Source organism: Daucus carota, chromosome 1, assembly GCF_001625215.2.
Source record: "Daucus carota subsp. sativus chromosome 1, DH1 v3.0, whole genome shotgun sequence".
NCBI lineage: Eukaryota > Viridiplantae > Streptophyta > Magnoliopsida > Apiales > Apiaceae > Daucus > Daucus carota.
The window spans coordinates 52939572-52960026 of NC_030381.2; the positions used below are offsets into that span (position 1 = coordinate 52939572).

At 33.7% G+C, this 20455-nt stretch overlaps 4 protein-coding genes across 6 annotated transcripts; 3 read left to right on the forward strand and 1 right to left on the reverse strand.

Moving 5' to 3' along the window:
• Positions 1-259: 259 nt before the first annotated feature.
• On the forward strand, positions 260-2696 carry LOC108194380 (protein REVERSION-TO-ETHYLENE SENSITIVITY1). 3 transcript variants are annotated; one of them, XM_017361333.2, is made up of 3 exons: positions 260-515; positions 1673-1966; positions 2146-2696. In XM_017361333.2, exons 1-3 carry the CDS (start codon positions 405-407, stop codon positions 2566-2568), a joined length of 828 nt encoding a protein of 275 aa, XP_017216822.1. In that variant the 5' UTR covers positions 260-404; the 3' UTR covers positions 2569-2696. The 3 variants fall into 3 exon arrangements, with proteins under 3 accessions (XP_017216822.1, XP_017216830.1, XP_017216827.1); XM_017361341.2 differs by having other exon boundaries at positions 262-515; positions 1669-1966; XM_017361338.2 differs by lacking the exon at positions 260-515 and having other exon boundaries at positions 1622-1966.
• Positions 2697-3629: 933 nt separating this feature from the next.
• Positions 3630-7075, reverse strand: LOC108205277 (uncharacterized). The gene is made up of 6 exons (XM_017375173.2): positions 6864-7075; positions 5395-5465; positions 5228-5295; positions 4643-5134; positions 4467-4557; positions 3630-4013 (listed from the first exon to the last, which is right to left on the reverse strand). The coding sequence occupies exons 1-6, from the start codon at positions 7003-7005 to the stop codon at positions 3927-3929; spliced, it is 951 nt and encodes a 316-aa protein (XP_017230662.1). The 5' UTR covers positions 7006-7075; the 3' UTR covers positions 3630-3926.
• A 539-nt stretch (positions 7076-7614) lies between these two features.
• Positions 7615-13912, forward strand: LOC108224826 (histone deacetylase 2). Its single transcript, XM_017399560.2, has 13 exons — positions 7615-8067; positions 8174-8229; positions 9343-9460; positions 10231-10293; positions 10515-10583; positions 10650-10816; positions 10918-10982; positions 11064-11110; positions 11293-11337; positions 11422-11472; positions 12358-12444; positions 13375-13462; positions 13571-13912. The coding sequence occupies exons 1-13, from the start codon at positions 7942-7944 to the stop codon at positions 13660-13662; spliced, it is 1074 nt and encodes a 357-aa protein (XP_017255049.2). The 5' UTR covers positions 7615-7941; the 3' UTR covers positions 13663-13912.
• Positions 13913-17746: 3834 nt separating this feature from the next.
• On the forward strand, positions 17747-18830 carry LOC108194177 (abscisic acid receptor PYL2). The gene has a single exon (XM_017361095.2). The coding sequence runs from the start codon at positions 17863-17865 to the stop codon at positions 18430-18432; it is 570 nt and encodes a 189-aa protein (XP_017216584.1). The 5' UTR covers positions 17747-17862; the 3' UTR covers positions 18433-18830.
• Positions 18831-20455: the final 1625 nt, after the last annotated feature.

Consider the following 20455-nt stretch of genomic DNA (forward strand, 5'->3'; position numbering starts at 1 on the left):
TTACTTTGCCTTATATTTTTGCCAAAAAAAAAAACTTTGCCTTATATATAATAAATCTCGGCACTTCATAGAACGCAAGTATATAAACTAATTATTTAATACGCTATATATTTCAGGTAGTAACTTAAAATAAAATATATATATTTTACTTAATATTCTATGTAATAAAAAAAATCCAAAATTAATCAAACCGACCTTGTCTAAGGGTCCACCAAGAGTCCAAGACGGCGTATAACAAATTTCATACTACAACTTTACATACGGCACAGATTCAATGCACCTTGTCCGTGCTTTAGCCATCTAATTTCTGTATCTGGCCCAACCAGGAAATCATAACCGAAGGCAAATGAAAATCTAACTTTAAACACATTCACTAGTTTAACAAACATTACTCCCCTTGGTGCATGCATTTCTCTCTATTTTATTTATTACTTCATTTCTGCACCCACCTCTTTATTTATTGCTCTTTATCAGATTGCTTCAGCTTGCGCTTCTTCATCACTTCCTTCTTGCTGGTATGTCTTCTATCAAGACTTGTTTTGTTTTGTTTTAATTCAAATTGTGTGTTTCTGTGAGAGAGGGAGAGAAAGAGAGATATTGAAGGAGGGAGGGAGGGAGAGAGAGAGATATTAATTAAAGGAGGGAAGGAGAGAGATAGAGAGAGGGAGGGAGAGAGATAAAGAGAGAGGGATGCAATTAGATCTCTAGGTTTGACTAAATCTTTATATGTGAACTGGGTTCTGGTTATATATGTTATATGTCAACTCTGCTGCTTTAGAGATTGCTTTTTAGGGTATGATTGCTAAAATGGTGAAAGAAAATGATATAAGATGCCCCTTTAGGTTTATTATTTTTTCTTTTTATTCTTGATTAGTACTTGGGGTCTTGTGAATTCTTTGATTTTATTATTGTTATAGCTAGTAGTACCATTAGCTCACTACCATTGTTATGTTTATGTACCCAAGCACACATTTGACCCAGGGGGATTCGAACCATTAGCTCTTTGTTTCTGGCGGTGACGGAAATCTACTAGGCTAGGCATTGGTTGAAAGAAGTCTATGCTCTACTCCTATTCTTGGGACATGTGGTCACAATTCAGTAATGCACCGATAATATGTTCTCGTATAAACCTTCGTAGAATATGATTGCTCTGAGTGAAGCAAAAATTTGGCATATAATGTAAATGGACGTTATTTTTACAACTATTTGAACAATATACAAACCATATATTTACTGTATATTATGAATTTATGATGTTTAACATTGTTTGTCTGGCATAAAATGCTTTTATATGCTCCTCACCTACACATCATAATTTTATCTTATAGTTATGATTTTAAGTACACTCACTGGTGAAAATTTTAGAAGCTGAAATCATTGAGAACATTTATGCTTTTGTCTTGAATCTATAGTGTACTATATTTTCAGATGCTGATGGGAAATGATTTAGTTTCGCTCGCTGAATAGTAGCATTTTATAGAATAAAAGTTGCTTGTGCATAATTGGTTTTTTTTTTTTTGTGTGTGTGTGTGTGGAGGAGGGGGGGGGGGGGGGGGGGGGGGGGGGTTGTAGAAGTTGAATTGTGCAGTTGATTATAATGTCAAGATATTGTTATATAAATTGTACACGTTTTGTAATGCAAAATTGCACACTTCCATTTTTCTTCAGAAAGGCCTTTTATATGGACCTAAAACCTACTTTTGGCATCGGAGATGAAAGTTCAGCACTTACAGTTCGTCACGAGTTCTGGCCTGTTGAGGAAATTAATCCAAAGAATGCCAAGTTTCCTTGTTGTTTAGTATGGACTCCTTTGCCTGTAGTCTCATGGTTGGCGCCGTTTATTGGACATGTTGGCATATGCAAGGAAGATGGATCTATCATAGATTTTTCTGGATCAAACCTTCTTAATGTTGATGACTTTGCATATGGTTCTGTAGCAAGATACATTCAACTTGACAGAGAGAAGGTAGGCTTCTATGACAGTAGCCCGAATGATTTTCCGCTGTTTTTAATATGTGCAACCCTACTCTCCCAATCTAGTCTATATAACTGTGCGCCGTGCGCGCTGTTGGTTAGCAGTAGAGACTGCACACGTTAATATTCCATTGTTTGAATATAGCTGACAAACAATTTTTTTGTATTCAGTGCTGCTTCCCTCCAAATCTCGCTGCTCATACTTGCAAGCATCGTTACAGCCACACACAATATGGAAGTACAATGACTTGGGATGATGCCATTCAGTCAAGTGTTCGACAATTTGAGCACAAATCTTATAACCTCTTCACATGTAATTGCCATTCATTTGTTGCCAATTGTCTAAATCGGCTTTGTTATGATGATTCATTAAGTTGGAACATGATTAATGTAGCAGCTCTCCTTTTGTTTAAGGGGCAGTGGGTAGACACTTTATCCGTCGTAAGATCATTCTTCCCTGTTATATTGATGCTTTGCCTGGGAGTTAGTGTGGTCGGATGGCCTTTCTTGATAGGGCTGATATCATTTTCTGTTCTCCTTATGTGTTGGTTTGTTTTGGGTACTTATTATGTCAAAAGTCTCTTTGAATGCTAGATTCCTGGTGTGTTGATGCTTATGACTGATGAAAACAGAAAGATTATGTTCGTATCACTTGCTTATATGAGCTTTTCTCATGGCGTGCCACTAGTTCAAATTGAATTATTTGATGAAGATTAACACTTCTTTTATCATGTTAGTTGAGGGATTGACTTCATATCTGTTGGTATCTTCATGCTGTTTAGTTTTTTCCTCCAGTTTGTGTTTACTGCTTAGTTTTTTCCTCCAGTTTCTGTTTGTGTGAATCGAATCAAACAAATTCTTAACAATTCGCCAAGCAATCCCAAATTTTGTTGTCTTGTTCGACTTTTTTGTGGTTAAAGGGGTGGCAATTTCGGGTAACGGGTCGTGTTCGTGTCAGCAATCGGGTCGATTTCGGGTCAACCTAAAATCACTTAAAATTGAATAAAACCAAAAATTGAAGTTATTACAAATGAAATTCTAGTTTCGGGTCATTTCGGGTCCATTTCGGGTCTGTCGGGTGATTTTCGGGTCACTTTTGGGTTTCTGTCTCAGTAAATCGGGTTTCGGGTTGGGTCGGGTTCGTGTCGGGTTTCGGGTCGTGTCTGATATTGCCACTTATTGATCAAATTTTATCAAATATTACACAAAATATAAATAGAGATATAATAAAATTTGAACCACTAGAAAGTCTACTTTAATATGTATTTTTCAAATCTTGTAATTTATAAAAGGATGAAAAGTAAATGATGGTCAAAATTCAGCCCATTTGACTACAAAACAATCAAACAAGACAAAAGATTTGGAATGGAGAAAGTACTCCCTCCGTCCCTTTTTACATGTCCATTTTGACTTTTGACATGTCCATTTTGACTTTTGATCAGTCAAATTAACTATATTTTGACTGGATTTTACATATATCAAATAATTGAGAAAAATAATAAAATTATATCAGTAGAAAGTATATTAAGTCTATTTTAATATGCAACTTTCAGATTTTGAAAATATTGGTTAGATAACTCATAATGTTTAGTCAAAGATTGGTCAATTTGACTTTTCGAAAAGCAAAATGGACATTTAAAAGGGGACGGAGGGAGTACTACGTAACATTCAATTTCTACATAAATTTGATAGAAAGGGTAAACTATGGTTCCAAATATCCCATTTTCATGTAAGATAATCAAAAGGATAAACTATGGTTCCAAATATCCCATTTTCATGTAAGATACAGGCATCCTTTGTTGTAGATCCACCACAAGCGTTATTAACTGTCCAGACTTGCAACTCATAATCAAGTTTTAATGCTTGCAAGCCGACCCCGTAGTGGTTACTTCATTCCTCATTATGTTGCAGGGACAAGTTCTTATTTTCTAGTACTTCCAGTAGATATCTCCTCAGGCTCCATACTTTGGGGCCTTCCAAAGCTTAAATGCAACTTCATGTAGAAATCTATCCGCAGGGACCGTGAGATTTCCGCAATGCTGCATAAAGAAAGAGAACTGTATAACTTAAAGTTTGAATTAAGTAGAACAGACAACCATCATTCATATGGGTACTTGAAAGAGCAGGCAGAATTTTGATAATTATAATTTTCAGAATGGATCTATGAGATGCACGAGTTGAATTTGCAATATCTACCTCAGACGGTTTAGATAACATGCATAATAAGATAAACTCAGTGGTTAAAAGACGAATATGCTACAAGTTTTACCAAATACCAAGAGCGCCTGAAAATATGAGTACAGATGATAATATAACCGTGTAATGAAGATTTTGTGAAAAAAGGAATCTATTGGATGCTGCAGACTGTTAAAAGATAGAAGCAATTAGTAAAATAATCTTTATGTTAATAATGTTACTAGAGTAAGATGCATTGAAAATGGTCATGCAGGGCCTTAAACTGGTCCGAGATCCAATAGTAACTGAATAGGTACCTCTTTGAATTCTTGAAAGAAGAAATTATTTACATTGTCCTTGCGAGTAACACCACTTTGCCATTGAGTCATTAATATAGGACAATGAGGCCTGCAACAGAAGAAATAAACACGACTCAAAAATTAGATCACTACATAGAACCTAAATTGGTTAAAAAATCAAGTTCACAACTTACCTAACATCTGTACGAAGATTCATTCCTTTCAGACAGTAACTTTGGCGAGGGAAAAGTAATATAAGGTCAGAGTTAGAACTTTGATTAGTTGCTAAAACAGATAAGTTAGTATCATCATTTTGGGAGACATCCCCGTAGCCCAATACAAGAGACAAGTGCAAGCGAGAGCCTATGTCAGACCCCACTGAGGCTATTTCCATTACTCCACCAATTAAAGAATTAAGAAACTCGATGTCTTTTTGACCAAATATCTCCTCATGAGCTCCAATGTGAAGAAAAATCAAGTCAAATTGACTAGCTTCTAAAACCTTCCCTTCTTGAAATCCGAGCAACTTCAGCAATTCGAAAGCTAGGACAACATGGGATGGTTGGGCATATGCTTTATTTCTATCATATAACTCTTGCAACTGCAAAACAGAAAGCCCATTTTTGCCTCCAAAGGATTTCAGACTTGAACTGTCTGTAATCACAGCTGCTCTCATTCCCATAAACCTGAAGTAAAGCATTTTTTAATTGCTTATACATAGAATCGCAAACAATTTATAATGAACTCCAAAATTAACTGCACAAAAAACACAGCAGTACCTATCAGATATGCTCTTCACGGAGGACAATTTCTCAGATGTTACATCTTTTGTAGTACCTTCTCCACTCTGCAGATGAGTTAAATAGCCACATGTTAATATGACATATAAAGGCCCTCATAGAGAAGTTCAACATAAAATCGTGATCGAGGAATGAAAGGACTTCACCGTATCCATGCAAGTGTCACCCACATCAAGCAGTTGGGCGAACTCTCTAATTACTCTTGCATCCTCGCTCTCTGCAATCTTTTATTCATGTGAATTCCAAAAATAATAGATGATACATGTAAGTGTTACATTTATTGCAATGGACACCTGGATAGGGACAAAATCTTCTCAAGTTCAAATTTAATCACTTTGACAAAACAGTAGAGGTACTTTTAAACCAGTGAGACAATGTACATGAGTTAGAAATTGTGAGCTAATAAAGTTGGATAAGAAATTGCGATAAGATTCATACAGTCTCTTTGGTTAAATGGAACGGATTCAAGCCATTATACACTAATCAACTATTTATAAAGGTGGTACCTTCCCTCTACCCAGACCCTTCACAAACCTCATTGTGTAAAACTTACACTCTGATTCTCATTACTCACCCTCCTTGTCCTTCTCTCCAATTTTAATTTTCTTCACAATTCCCATTATATCCCCACCACTCCACACAATCACATGGAGCATTAAACAACACATTTCTATTTAATGAACATAATTATGAAGGCTATTAATGATACCTGGATACCTCAATTGATATGGCTGATAAAAAGAAGCCAAAGTGATGCACCCGAGCTACATAATTAATTAGTACTCTTGATTGTAATAGAAGATGCATCACAATATAAGACACGAAAATTGACCATTATTTCATTTCACTCGCCACCATCACAAGAACTACCGTAGTTCCTTGCATCAACCCAAATACATAAAGGTTTAACATTTCAACACCTAAAACCATCATAAATGCCCGTCCATAGTTCTAACTCATAGAAAGCTAAATCCAATGACCAACAAAGTCGAAACTAAAATAAAAATCTCTACTCATATTTCAAACAAAACACAACTACCAATAAGCAAAAGAAATTGACCATTATTTCATTTCACTCGCCACCATCACAAGCACTACCGTAGTTCCTTGCATCAACCCAAATACATAAAGGTTTAACATTTCAACACCTAAAACCATCATAAATGCCGGTCTACATAGTTCTAACTCATAGAAAGCTAAATCCAATGACCAACAAAGTCGAAACTAAAATTAAAATCCCTACTCATATTTCAAACAAAACACAACTACCAATAAGCAAAAGAAATCCATCTAAACACCTTATTTCACAACCATAAATCATACTCAAACATTTTTACAAACATCTATCAGCATCATCAACTCATCATAAAGTAATAAATAAGCCCGCCATCAATCAAACCATACCACATTTTATATAATTCTTTACCACAAACATGAAGCAACATATATATCACAAATCACAAACAAGATGCCATTTTTATCCCTTTTCAATAATCTAAACAATAATTAAAAAAAAGTCATGGGTGTGCCAAGATTGAGTTAAGTATCATTAATTTCAACATTCAAGATTATAAATATAAAGCTAATTAGTATGAAAAAGAATGAAGAGAGGGACCTGAAGGAGGGGAGTGAGGAAGAGATAAGAAGCCACAGCAGGATAAAGATGCAAGCTTGTGGAGATGGGTATGGGTCGGGTCGACTAAACGGGCCAACCCATCACCATAAATTACTAGCCCTCTGCTTGCCTTGTCTGCCATTTTCTCCTTTCTGTGCACAATTTGAGTTGCGTAGCTTTCAGACCAAACCAGCAGCTTTATTTATTGATTTAGGGAGATTCTTAAATGTCAATCTTAGTGGTTTTAAGATTTAATGAAATATAAGTTGTAAATTATTTTTGGAAATAAAGAATTTAGCAAAAGTTAATAAAGTATAATTAATATAAAAATCTTGAAATACATATTAAATAATTTAAAAAATTTGTATAAAAATAAATAAGACGGAGGAAGTATTTTTATAATAAAATTTATACATATTACAAACATTAATTTGAAATTTTGAAATTGAGTAAATTAAAGACATAATATGAATAGATTTTTATTTATCTTATGAACTATTTATGTCATCAAATAAGGCCAAAAATTTGTGTACTACAGTTATAGTCATATTTTTCTTATATGAAAAAGTAAATGATGCACCCCTTAACTAAAAATATTTTGAAATTTACAGAAATTGAAGCGATTTTAGATGTACGAAATTTGAGAATGAACCAAATCTGAGAAACTTGAGCCCATTAAAAGAGAGCCGTTGAGGAGACAGAGCGTATTTATCGCAGCTCTTTATAGTTTGGCCCATTAAAAGATTACAGCCCAGCTGTCAATCACAAGTTTACAGCCCAATACAGTCATACCTCATCTCTTTACTCTCGAATCTTGACACGACGCAGAAAGGACAGCTTCAATCCAACCGCTTCCACGTGTCAATTACTCACACCTCCTCTCCTCCTCACTCTTCTTCTCCGACTCATCCCGAGTCAACCAACTTCCATCACGATTCTTCCCACTCGCCCCTCTCTCTCCCACAAATTCATCAAATCTCTCTCTCTCTCTCCCTCCCCCTCTCCCTCCCTCTCTCTCTCTCTCTCTCCCCCTCTCTCCCCCTCCCTCCCATACACACGCACCAGTTTCACATCAGTCATGTCAACTCAGTCATCTACACCAGCTCTTTCTTCATCATCTTCGAGTATCCAATCAGAAGCTGAAGCTCTTCGTCGCAATCGAGTCTTATCTAGCAAGCTTTACTTCGATGTTCCTCGCAACAAGGTTATTTTATTTAATTATTCACCTTTTTTTTTTTTTTAATTTTGTAATTTCTTTAAATTTTACATTGAATTGTTTGATTTATAGTTTGTTAACTTCTGTTTGTTAGGCTCCGATTATTTATTCGCCTGTTTACGATATTGCCTTCTTCGGAATCGAAAAACTGTAAGCTCCTCAACTATTATTGTAAATTTATAATACATTGATATGAGTATGTGGAATGTTGATTTGCTGATTTAGCTGTCTTGATATATGTCGCTTAATGATTGTTGAAAACGGAAGGAACTGCGGTTGTCTTGCGTTTGTGTGCGTGTTCGGTACAAACTAATGTAGCGTAAATCTACAAATTTAGATTTGTACTACTGAATTTGAGCAGAACTAAATTAAATAATTTGGCTTGCATTCTACAAATGTGGATTCATATTACTGTTTTTTGAGCGGAACTAAATTAGTTTGAGAACCGGACTGAACAGAACTTGTTTCCTAATAATGGTATCCTGTACAAGAAGAATGAATGTGTCTCTCGGCAAAATACCATTATGACATGATTTTCGTTATCAAATTTGGTAGAGAGTATATTGGTTTTAATTTCTGATTAGGTTGGTCAAATCTCTAATTTAGGTTGGTTCTCATTTAAATTTAAGCCTGCGTGTATAATTTCTGTTGACATTGGAAAGGTGCTAATTTGTGGAGAAGAATCCTAGCTCACACTACCAAGACTGAGAATTGTGCTTGCATTCTTCTTGTTACTGGTCTAATTCTGGTGCATGAATTTCAACACGATAACACCAACAATGAAATTGATGAAAGAGGGACCATGATTGGTGATTTGTATATAAGTTATGATTGTGGGTTTTGGTTCAAAGACAAACTAAGTGAGTCTACAAAATACTGACGGTGATTTCTATTACACTTGACAGCAATTTGTAGCTGTTTTATACAGTTAAATAATTTGGAGTGGAACATGATCCTAGATATGCATATACATTATATCTATTAACTCAATTGGAACCGAATGATGTTCTCCTAATTTTAATGTTACATATATGTTATTTTGATTAATTTATATATTTATGTGGGAAGACATGAAAGTATGAAACGCTAATGTTGGGACACAAGTATGGTTCTACAGTAGGGGTAAAAATTGGGGTAAAAATTGGGGTTAAAAAATGTCCACTGCCCCATGAAGTATTAATAAATGAAGATGGATATTTTTGGTACATGATGTTTATCATGTAGAAGCATTCCTTACCCTTAATTAAACTTACATCATTGCAGGCATCCGTTTGATTCCTCAAAGTGGGGTCGAATTTGCAAGTTTCTCATTGATAATGGTCATCTGAATAAGAATTGCATAGTGGAGCCTGAAGAAGCTACGAAGGACGATCTTCTTGTGGTAGCCACTTTATCTTTAAGAACTTTGAAGTTTTGATTTTAAAATATGATGGTGCTGCTTCTCGAAGTATGCTACAGTGCTATACCATACTTAAATGGCTCTTTGAACAGTGAATATATTATTCTCCCTCTTCCTCTCTCCCTTTCCTAATCCTTCTGTCACGTACTCTCCCTCTCTCAGTAGAGAAAGTTTGGCCTTTAAATAAATAAGCTCCTGGATATTTTGGTTGATTTAAGCTCTATTTTGACATTATAAAGGAATTGATTACACCCACATCATACATGTATCGATTTGTTTCCTAGCTTGCATATTTGTAGCATTTGTATCATTGTTAAAAAATAATCAAGATTTTAGTAAATTTGATATGACTTCAGTAAGAAATTTCTATATTGTAAGAGAAAGAATTGCATTAGTGCAGAGTAGGTTTCAGTAATTTTATGTGAGAAATATTTTATATAATAGGAAGAAGTATCTGAAGGGATTACCTGGGTTTCAGAATCTGTGGAGGGCGGCTGATTATCTCATCTGATCGTCACTCAGCCTACAGTTTTTGTTATTTCCAGATCCTGTAGATATTAAGAATTGAAACAACATATGAGAGGCTTCTCTTACTTCTATTAGCAACATATGAGAGTCTTCTCTTACTTCTATTAGTCTTTTTGGTTTGTACTATACGTTGAAAGGTTAGGTTGCTTAACCAAAAGGTGAAATGACTGATACTTTTTTGGTACTTCAATCAGTTGGACTAACTTGTCTTGTTGTTGTGACAGGTCCATTCTGAAGTGTACTTAAAAAGTCTAAAAAGCAGTTTAAATGTCTCCGTTATTATAGAGGTGGGTTTATAAACTTGCAGATTACGAGATCAAGTGTGCGTTTCGAATGTAATCTATCCTGGGTACAGGAGAGCTTTCTTAATTTTGTGTGAAGTTTTTAAGTTTTCATTATCATCTTGCCCTGCTGCCAGGGTTTAGCAAACTTAACACCTACAGTTCAGCTTTGGTAGAACAAAGTTTTAATTTCATAAATCCCTGAGTGATTCTTCCCTGTTATTCAGGTCCCTCCTGTTGCCCTATTGCCAAACTTCCTTGTGCAGAAGAATGTCCTTTATCCGTTTCGGAAGCAGGTAGACATGTCAAGCTTGTATTGTGCTAATTTTTGTTGCTTAAGCCAACATAATCAGTTTGTATAGGTGGGAGGTACCATTTTAGCTGCAAAGCTTGCAAAAGAGAGAGGATGGGCCATTAATGTTGGTGGTGGATTCCATCACTGTTGTGCAACAAAAGGAGGTGGATTCTGTGTATATGCGGACATATCTCTTTGCATTCACTATGCTTTCATCCGTTTAAACATTTCAAGGTACCTCAAATTGGAAAGCCACATATGTGCATTATTTGGTTGTTCATTTGATATCTTTGCTAATTTTAAAATTAGTCATGATCATCTTAAACAATCTACAGAGTGATGATAATTGATCTCGATGCACATCAAGGGAACGGGCATGAGAAAGACTTTTCTGGCGACAGTATGACTTTGTTTGTAACGTGCTACCCTTCAATTGTAGTGAATTGTTCAAATTTTTCACTTTGTTTTCCCCCGTTGACAGGCAGAGTCTACATTCTGGATATGTATAACCCTGACATCTATCCATTTGTAAGTACATATTAAGTGTTTTTGTCTCTCTAGCTCACACTTATGACATAAAAAGAGGGCATATACTTTCTAAGGTTATGTGTCTATGTTTATGTATGTCTGTTTGTTCTGATTAAATATCACAAAATTATTCTATGTCCTAGTCTATAATTCTGATGTACTTTTCCTATTTTTTCATTTAGGATTACGAGGCAAGAGGATATATTAATCAGAAAGTTGAAGTCAGGGTGAGGTTATAGTTTTAGTGGTATACATTCGATGCATTCTTCCTGGAACATTTGTAACGTTTTCTCCAAATGGATTTGCAACAGTCTGGAACATCAACAAATGATTATCTTATGAAACTAGATGCAGCACTTAAGGTATATCTGGACAACAATATTGAACTTCGTTGTTCTGTATTATAATCGTCTAGTTTATGGAACTCAATAACAGTTTTATGCGAAATAAAGCAAGGTCCCCTTTGGCTATATTCATAATGGAACTTCTGTAACTATGGTTGAGAGGATAAAAGAAGCATTTTCTTCTCAAATTATTTTTTGTTGGTGATGGTTAAATACAAAAATCTAAGTATTCACACAAGCTTTTGAGTGAGATAAATATCCTTAAAATAACATAAAAACTGTAGCTCATATGTGCACAATATAATGATTTGGTGATGTGTAGATAAATTTTGTTTTCTTCTTAAATGATGGCTAGTGGTATTGGTATTAGAGTTATTTTATGCTCCATTGATTTATAAATCTGTGTACTGGTACTACTTTCCTTTGCACTAATATGTACTAGTACTAGTCATTAAACATTGGTAAATAAATTTTTAATTTTTTTCTATCTGTGACTAGAATAATTCTCAGTGTCTAACTCGAACATCATATACTCAATAAGACTCGGAACACTCAGTTGATTGGGCGTTATAGAATCTTTTTATTCTTGTGTAAGTTTCACATAAAAGCATCTGTACAGGTAAGACTGGTTTATTATTTAGCAAAAAAAGAAAGAAAGGGTTCATCATTTGTTAATGTTGGTGCCAAGTTAAAATCATCCTGTGCAATATACATTATGGATCATCATAATGTTTACAAACCACTTGTTGACTGTACCTGTAGTCCTAAACTACCTCTCACAGTTGAATTTCAAAACCCCTTCTGTTCAATATTACTAAATATATGTATACAATTCTACCTACCTGTAAGCCAAGTCGATGTTACTATTTGTTACTATTTGATACTTACATAGTGAATTCATAGGTTGCTGGGAGTATGTTTGATCCAGAGTTGCTGATTTACAATGCTGGCACTGATATACTTGATGGAGACCCACTGGGAAAGCTCAAGGTGACATATCACCTAAGATCATTACGTATTTACCTTGTTATTTGTTGTATGTGGTTCCTCCCTCTCCCAAAGAGAGAATTAAATTATATAGAAGTGACATCACCTACTTATAAAAGATTATCAGAAACTCTATAATTCGCAACATCAGATATATATAAAGAAAATACCTTTCAAGGCAAATAGGGGAATATCATGTGTATTTTGAAGATGTAAGATGTAACTGAAGGCAAAGAGGACAGCTTTTGTTTACATGCACGCAAATGCATTGTAAAGTTCACAACAAAGTATAAAACTGTCCCCTAATTTTGAGATTGGCATAACTAATGCACTGAATGAGCACTTCTTAACGTCCAAGTTTTGGCAAATATGACGTCTGTAGAGTTGGAAGTCCTTGCACAGATTGTAGAGGGACGGTTATCCACAGATAATGATATGAAAGAAGGAATACTGAGTGCTGCAGGTGTATAAGATTATAGTTGAAATGTAAAAGCATGTGAATACTTCTCTTTTCTTTGCAATACCAATTATGTAAAATTTTTGTGTTGGATCATTCTGTATATGGGTGTCCTCATGATGGTCATAAGCACTGCCATCCATTCGTTTTTCAACAGTAGGTTGCAATATCGTGATCTTGGTAAGATTAACTGCATATATTAGTACTTTTCACGGGTTACAATTTGATAAGTCATAGAGTTAATCCTAGAAAGAATTTTCAGTGCTCTAGCAAAGCTTGAAAATAGACTTTCTAGGCTAAGATTCAGATGTCAGCAGGGTGAAGTAGGTATGAACAGAAACAGAAACACAATGGTTTCATAGAAGTGAAACATGGTATCTAGAGACAGAAAGGAGCCCTGATGTTATTTCCTGATAAGCATATATCCATTTGAACTGTTTTTGTTGATTGCAGTCTCCATTGATACCTTTCTGCAGGTAAGTCCTGATGGGATAGCCAGCAGGGATGAGAAAGTTTTCCGGTTTGCAAGGGAAAATAGTGTTCCTCTCGTCATGGTCACCTCAGGTAACAACTGTTTTTCCTCTGTTGCTTTTGCTTTCCCTACACTATCAATGACTCAATGAAATAATACTTTTGCCTTGGTCAAGACTGAGTCGTTTTTCCCATTATCAGGTGGTTATATGAAGTCCAGTGCCAAAGTCATAGCAGATTCATTAGTAAACCTCTCAAAAAAATGCTTGGTAGACATGGGAGGTTCTCCATAACTGTAGAAAAGTGCATTTCCTAAACTAGGCCGGCTGAGAGAAGAAGGGATGTGAAGAAGTTTGTTCATAGTGGTAAAGTTTATGTACAGAATAGGAGATTAATCAGTACTGCCGTAATTGCCTTCCTAGTTGTATTAAAGGCTTGTTGTGCTATTAGAAGTGTATCTTGTCTTCATCTAAAAAAAATTATACATGGCACTGTGACTGTGATTGTCTAAATCTTCTGATATAGTAGAAAGTTTTGATGTGATATAGAGCGAGAATTTAAATTGCCTCTAACAAGGGTTATCTTCATATCTTGTGTTTACTGAGACCAAATTTCCTTGTATCCTGGCTCTGTCCATGCTAATGTGGGAGTCTGATGTATTGAGCACAATTTTTATGCAAAAAAATTGGACTTTGTACTTTGTGATTTGTTGTTTGAGAAAGGTTCAAATCTGATAAATAAATTTCGTCACATTTAATCTTATATTATAGTATTAAATTATATATATTTGCTAATGTATTTGATATTGAATTTTGTTGCACAATTGGTGCAGGGTCGAGTTTTTGCTTCAAAATGAAATCAAACTAGCCAAACTAGTGGTATTGATGGCAGAAATCCGGAATCGAAACTAATCGCTTTACTTATTTATTCAGGATTTGTCGGAGTTTTTTAGTCAAATCAGAACACAATTAATGAAATAGTAAAATATTTTTTAAAAATTAATCAAGAATTGATCTGGGATTTTTAAACAGTATACTTGTCTTTTGGGTTTTTCAAGATGGCATTGGCGACCAGGAACCTATGGATTTGTTGTAAAAGATTGCAAGTCAGAGAAGTAAACATACATCATACATAAGCATTGAGCTATGACATGAAGCATATATAGACTGATAAGGATAAGGTTATAAAATCATCCAAGTCAAGTTTAAAATGGATGAATTTCATGCAGCTTTATTCTGAAAACTTTCTTTATTCTGAAAACTTTGCTCCTACTGCACAGCAAGGTATTGATTTAATGCATCAGTAAGGTTCGATTTGGTAATGCAAATAGCTGTCTTCTGCGGCTATGCCAGTCCAGGACCAACAGTGCAAGTTATTTAATAGATGCAACTTGTCAAGAAATGACAAGAACTTGTGTCAATCTATTCTGATAATTCAATTCAGTCATCTAATTATTAAGTTGTGTTCCCAGTTTTTGCAGGTTACATTACAGAAAAGAACCGGAGTCCGGAGTTGTGGAAACAAAAGACCGGTTGGCCTCGTTATCACAATTTCAAATAATAATGTCTCAAATATCATATTTGAAAAATATGAAATCAAATATCATTTTATAACATTATATTGTTTGATTTTTATAATTTGTTTTTAAAAGAGAAGAATGCTTTTAATTTTATTTATTTTTTCAAAAAGACAAAAACGCTACGTATATTATTTACCATCATTTTAATTCAAGTCTATAACAATACACATGCATGGACCCCTGACATCACATCATGTTAATGCTACTTTATCTAGCGTTGAAAGCACAAATAAACTAAAATTTACTTTAAAAGCTGCATAGGGTAACATTTAATACTTATTTGGGATCATATTTTCAAAAAGTTTTATTTTAAGATATTTCAATCATAAATTATGAGATTCAGGACCTTTACTCGAGAAAAGAATGCTCAATTCAAATGAGATACAAACACGACCTGAAACTCGAGATTAAACTTCTCATTATTTTTCCACTTAACTCTGTAACCTCGAAAACTATGCATAAGGTAACTGACAAAAAAAATGCTTCAGGATTAGCAAAAAAGAGCAGTTACATTAGATATGCATGATAAAGAGAGTTTGCATGTGTAAGTAAGAGACTAGATAAAGATTGGCAAAATACAAAAACTGTGTACTCCATTTGTTTAGCTTGCATTCTGTAAAAAAGAAAAATTGTTTAGCCTGCAGAGCTTAAAATATGAAATGACCAATCACCATAGTTATGAGTTTTAGGGAACAACAATTAATAAACTGATTAACATGACATAACACACAAACACATAGTGGTGTGTGTATTGCTCAGTGTTGATTGTCAGATTTTGATTAAAGCTGAATTATATAGGTTGCATGTTTTAACTAAACCAGCTAATAAATTAGTTAAAGAAAATAATTCTAATAAATAAACAAATAAGTATTACTCTATTTATTTTTAAAGAAAGCAATGAAAAAAGAAGAGGCAGTTGGGATGTTTGGGGACATTGTGTGATGGGGCGGGAAGGTGATCCTGCAAAGTGCTGTTTGGATCACGCTACTTTTCTTTCTTATTACACCCTTCGTTCACATGATCCCCAGCTCTGTGTTTTACTTTTTCTAATCTCACCTTCCTTTTCTACTTTCGGAAGCAACAAGCACCCCTACAATAATATTATTATAATGTAAAATGTATGTTCTCTACTTCATGAGTTATGTTGTGTCTAGGAGGTTTAAATATGTATATTAATATTTTCACAAAATATATTTTTGTAAATTTTAATAGATTATAAAATTATGTTTTATATACATGTTAAACAGTATTAAAAATTGTAAGAAAATGAGAAAAACCAAGAAAATATCTTATTTGTAATGTAAATAACAATTATTAATAAAATCATAAGAATCTTCTCTCTCCATTATTCTTAAGTGCAAGTTCCAATCATTTTGTGCATCTTATGAAGTTTAATTTTAACATCCATGGCTAAAAAGCTCTGAAATGTATAAAATGATAGAATTTCTTAATGTTTACATGCATGTGAAGTTATGAACGTATATAATTGTTTGATTCTTCCAGTGGTGTCCCACTACCGCTAGATTTATCATAGACTATAATATTACTAGTATCCACCACTATGTGAGTAAAATATTAAGGTCCAAAGCTTTGAGCCAACAACTTTTACCATCTAAAATATATTTAAAATAATCAAAACATGTTATAATAACACTAATCAAGATCCACCATGCAATTTTCCAATACTCAACCTCGAATTCCTTGCCTAAAACAGTAAAACATAAACCTTTAGTGGCAAGGTAGACCATTCATACTCTTATTATAATAACAATGTTAGAACTGTACATGTAACAAAGCATCATCCATTGATCAATTTACAAAGAAAGTAATAACATACTTGTGGGACATAGCTTTGCCTTTCTATATTTAGTTATGCGTGGGTCCACCATTTGGCTCACTTGCTTTGGTTGCCATCTCCATTTTATGAGAAGAGACACCATATTTTAGACCATTCAGTTATATAACATAGACCTTTTATCCCCATATTCAAGTTTAATTATTATTTCCGCAACTCAATCATTATTTTCAAAAACTATTATCTAAAGCCAAATCCTAAATCAAATAAGATGGTAATATCCTAAATCAAATAAGATGGTAATATGTCTAAAACTAGTTCACCAACTTTCTTGTGAAGACATTTCGGGTGGAACTCTCTTGTCCGTCGTCCCAAACTTAATATAAATAGTACATATCATATTTGGTGTAAATTGTACTAAATCACATATTATAAGTGTCCATCCCTATCATCATAATAATGATAACGAGTTTTATATTTTAAAAAGTTTCTAAACCCAAATTTTTTAGTGGAACATAATTTTATGTGTGCAAGTATCTCTAAGTAATATATTATATTTCTAGTGTATATTTTGCCTTAACAAGACCAGTAACTTGAATAATTATGTTTAAACTAATATGTAGATTATAGGGGTGCTTAGTTGGGTTTATAAGCTAAGCAAAAGATCTTACTTTTATCATATGTGTAACGAATTTATAATTCAAATTTATGTCGATCAGAATATGAGAAGTTGAAAATGTTAATTTTTTAATGATTTATTTTTATTTTTTAATTTAAGTTTACAAATAATTTATAATAATTTATATTATAATAATAATATCATGCCCAATAAATTATAAACGCTAAAAAATTTATCCAAAAACATGAAATAAAAATTAACTTTTCACGTATAATCACCTTATTACTTATAAATCATAAATATTTTTTTAAGTCAAATAAAAGATCCAACAATAAAACCGAAAGCACAAAAACACAAAGGCTCATATCTATCCTATAAAAAGTGACACTTTCTCAAACAAGCCCCCACACAACAAACTGTTCATCACTTCATCATCCATCTCATTTTCTTCTTCTTCTTTAACTCTCTAACAAAAATCCACCCTCAACAAACCCCCATCCATGGACACCAACCCCTCCTCCCACCACGGCCTCACCACCTCAGAGCTCTCCGAACTCGAACCCCTCATCCAAAACTACCACAAATTCGACCCCCTCCCCAACACATGCACCTCTCTGATCGTCCACCGCATCCAAGCCCCAGCCAAATTCGTCTGGCCCTTCATTCGCCGCTTCGATAACCCGCAAAAATACAAGCATTTCATCAAGAACTGCAGCCTCACCGCCGGAGACGGCGGCGTGGGGAGCGTCAGGGAGGTCACGGTGGTCTCGGGACTGCCGGCGTCGACGAGCACGGAGAAGCTCGAGATTTTGGATGATGAGAAGAGGATTCTCAGCTTTAGGGTTGTGGGGGGAGAGCACAGGCTGAATAATTATAAGTCGGTGACTTCGGTTAATGAGTTTGAGGATGATGGTGGTAGGGTTTATACGGTGGTGCTGGAAAGCTATATTGTTGATATTCCTGAGGGGAATACTGGGGAGGATACCAAGATGTTTACTGATACTGTTGTGAGGCTCAATCTCCAGAAGCTCGGTGTTGTTGCACTAGCTGCCTTGCATGGAAATGACTAATCTCGGTCACGATGCGGTGTGAGTTGCGGTGATTAACCGGTTTATGTTCTGATCAATTATATTACGTCAATTATGGATACGAACGGTTGAGATTAGGTGTTTATTATTTTTCTGTAAAAGAAATAATTTAAATATGTAGGATTTTTTATTTTTAGAATTTTTCGCCGTTTGTTGAATTCATAATTGATGTAAGATTAATTTGGTTTTTTCATCTGACGGTGACGGATTTTTTATTTTGAATGATCCACTTTCTTTTCCGTTTGGATGAAGAAAGGAAATAATTGTATTTTTTTACGTTCCTTTTGGTTTGACTGAAATTCTAGGTTTTTTTAATGGGCTGATCTAGTTACGGAAGTTGAGTGAATGTGAATTTAGTTGTAGCTTCATTGGTTGGCAAATGGACCCAGCTTTAGTTGCTTTGTAGTTTAACAAGTTTAAATGAATATTATGATGTAATATCGATTTGTTTATGTTTTAGTTGTAGAAGTGGTCAAATTTTAGCTTTAGCCAGCTTGGTGCTTGCAACTTGGGAATTGTAATGTAATTGACTTATCTATTCATGGAGTATATTTTAATCAAAATATTAGTTATTCTTTTTCCATATAAAGTTGTAAATTAATACAATCTGTGGGCTCTGCAGACTGCAGAGTGCTATTCTGTTCATATTGCAGTTGTTTGTGTTTTATGTATCGTGTATTGTGTTCAACTTTTGCGTGATGAGTTCATGCATGGATATTGTGTTATCTGATACAGTCATTTTTGAGTGGTTTTTTTAATCAAAATTGTTATTTTAATAGGAGTACATGAAATTAAGTGATCTATGATGTTTTAATCACTTATTTCTAGGATTTTTGACTTTTATCTAGAAAAAATAGAAATTACATGATCTATAATGTTTTAAATCACTTATCCTATTATTTTTATTTTTTATAAAATAACTATATATATAACAATCAGATAAACCGATTTCAATACTGTCAAGTGCGGTAGTGGATAGAGAGATAGATAGAGTATATAATATGGTAGCTGGTTTAAAATGGTATGGAGTGCTTGATATGGACTTGTCACATCTTCTCATCATGAGTTTCTTGTACTTATGTCATGGAAAGTTTTGTAGATGTGAGGCCAATGAGACATGAATGTATCATTTATTTTTATACATTTTATTTTGCCGAATGTCTTACTCAATTTTAAATATTCTAAAAATTATCAAAAATAATAAATTTTTATTATAATTTTTTTTTAATATCATTAATCTTTTTCAGCACACTTACTTTATATATTAAATATTAATCGATCCATCGTTTCATCTATTTTTCTTATTTTATATGTTTGTGCATATTATATTTGATTAGTATTTTACATTGAAATCAAAATTTATGCATAAATTCTACTAATTTTTAAATTATCAATGAGATCATAAAATATAATCAAATGAATCCCCGCGAGAATTCATAACATGATTTTTTATTGAACAATCACACACACATGTGAATTGTGATAGCACTCCATGACATAACCTTCTATATGAAGTTACGTAGAACATTATTATAAATATATATATATAATAAATATATGTATATTATATATATTATGGAATATAATTACATATTTTGATTATTAAATCGAAAACGATGTTATACAATTTTTTTATTCTAAAAATCATTTAAAATTATGCAATATCTCAACATGATTCCATAACAAAATAATAATCATCCAAAGTTATTATGTTTTAAGATCAGTTTACAAAATAATTTTTTTCTCCAAATTTTAAGTGTTGAATTATTTATAATATAGTATTCTATATTAGAATCACATTTTAAATGTATTATAAACAAAATTTATATTAAAATTTATTATTTACAAGGGTGTAGCATGTAATCCCGTATAAGAAGTACCTCTCTGCAATGTTATGTTCGCCTATATATATTGAGTTCGCTGCTTTATTTTTTTTCATTTGCATGTATATTTTTCCCGAGAACAAAAATTAAAGAGACTATTTTTCTAAAAATATGAAGTCACA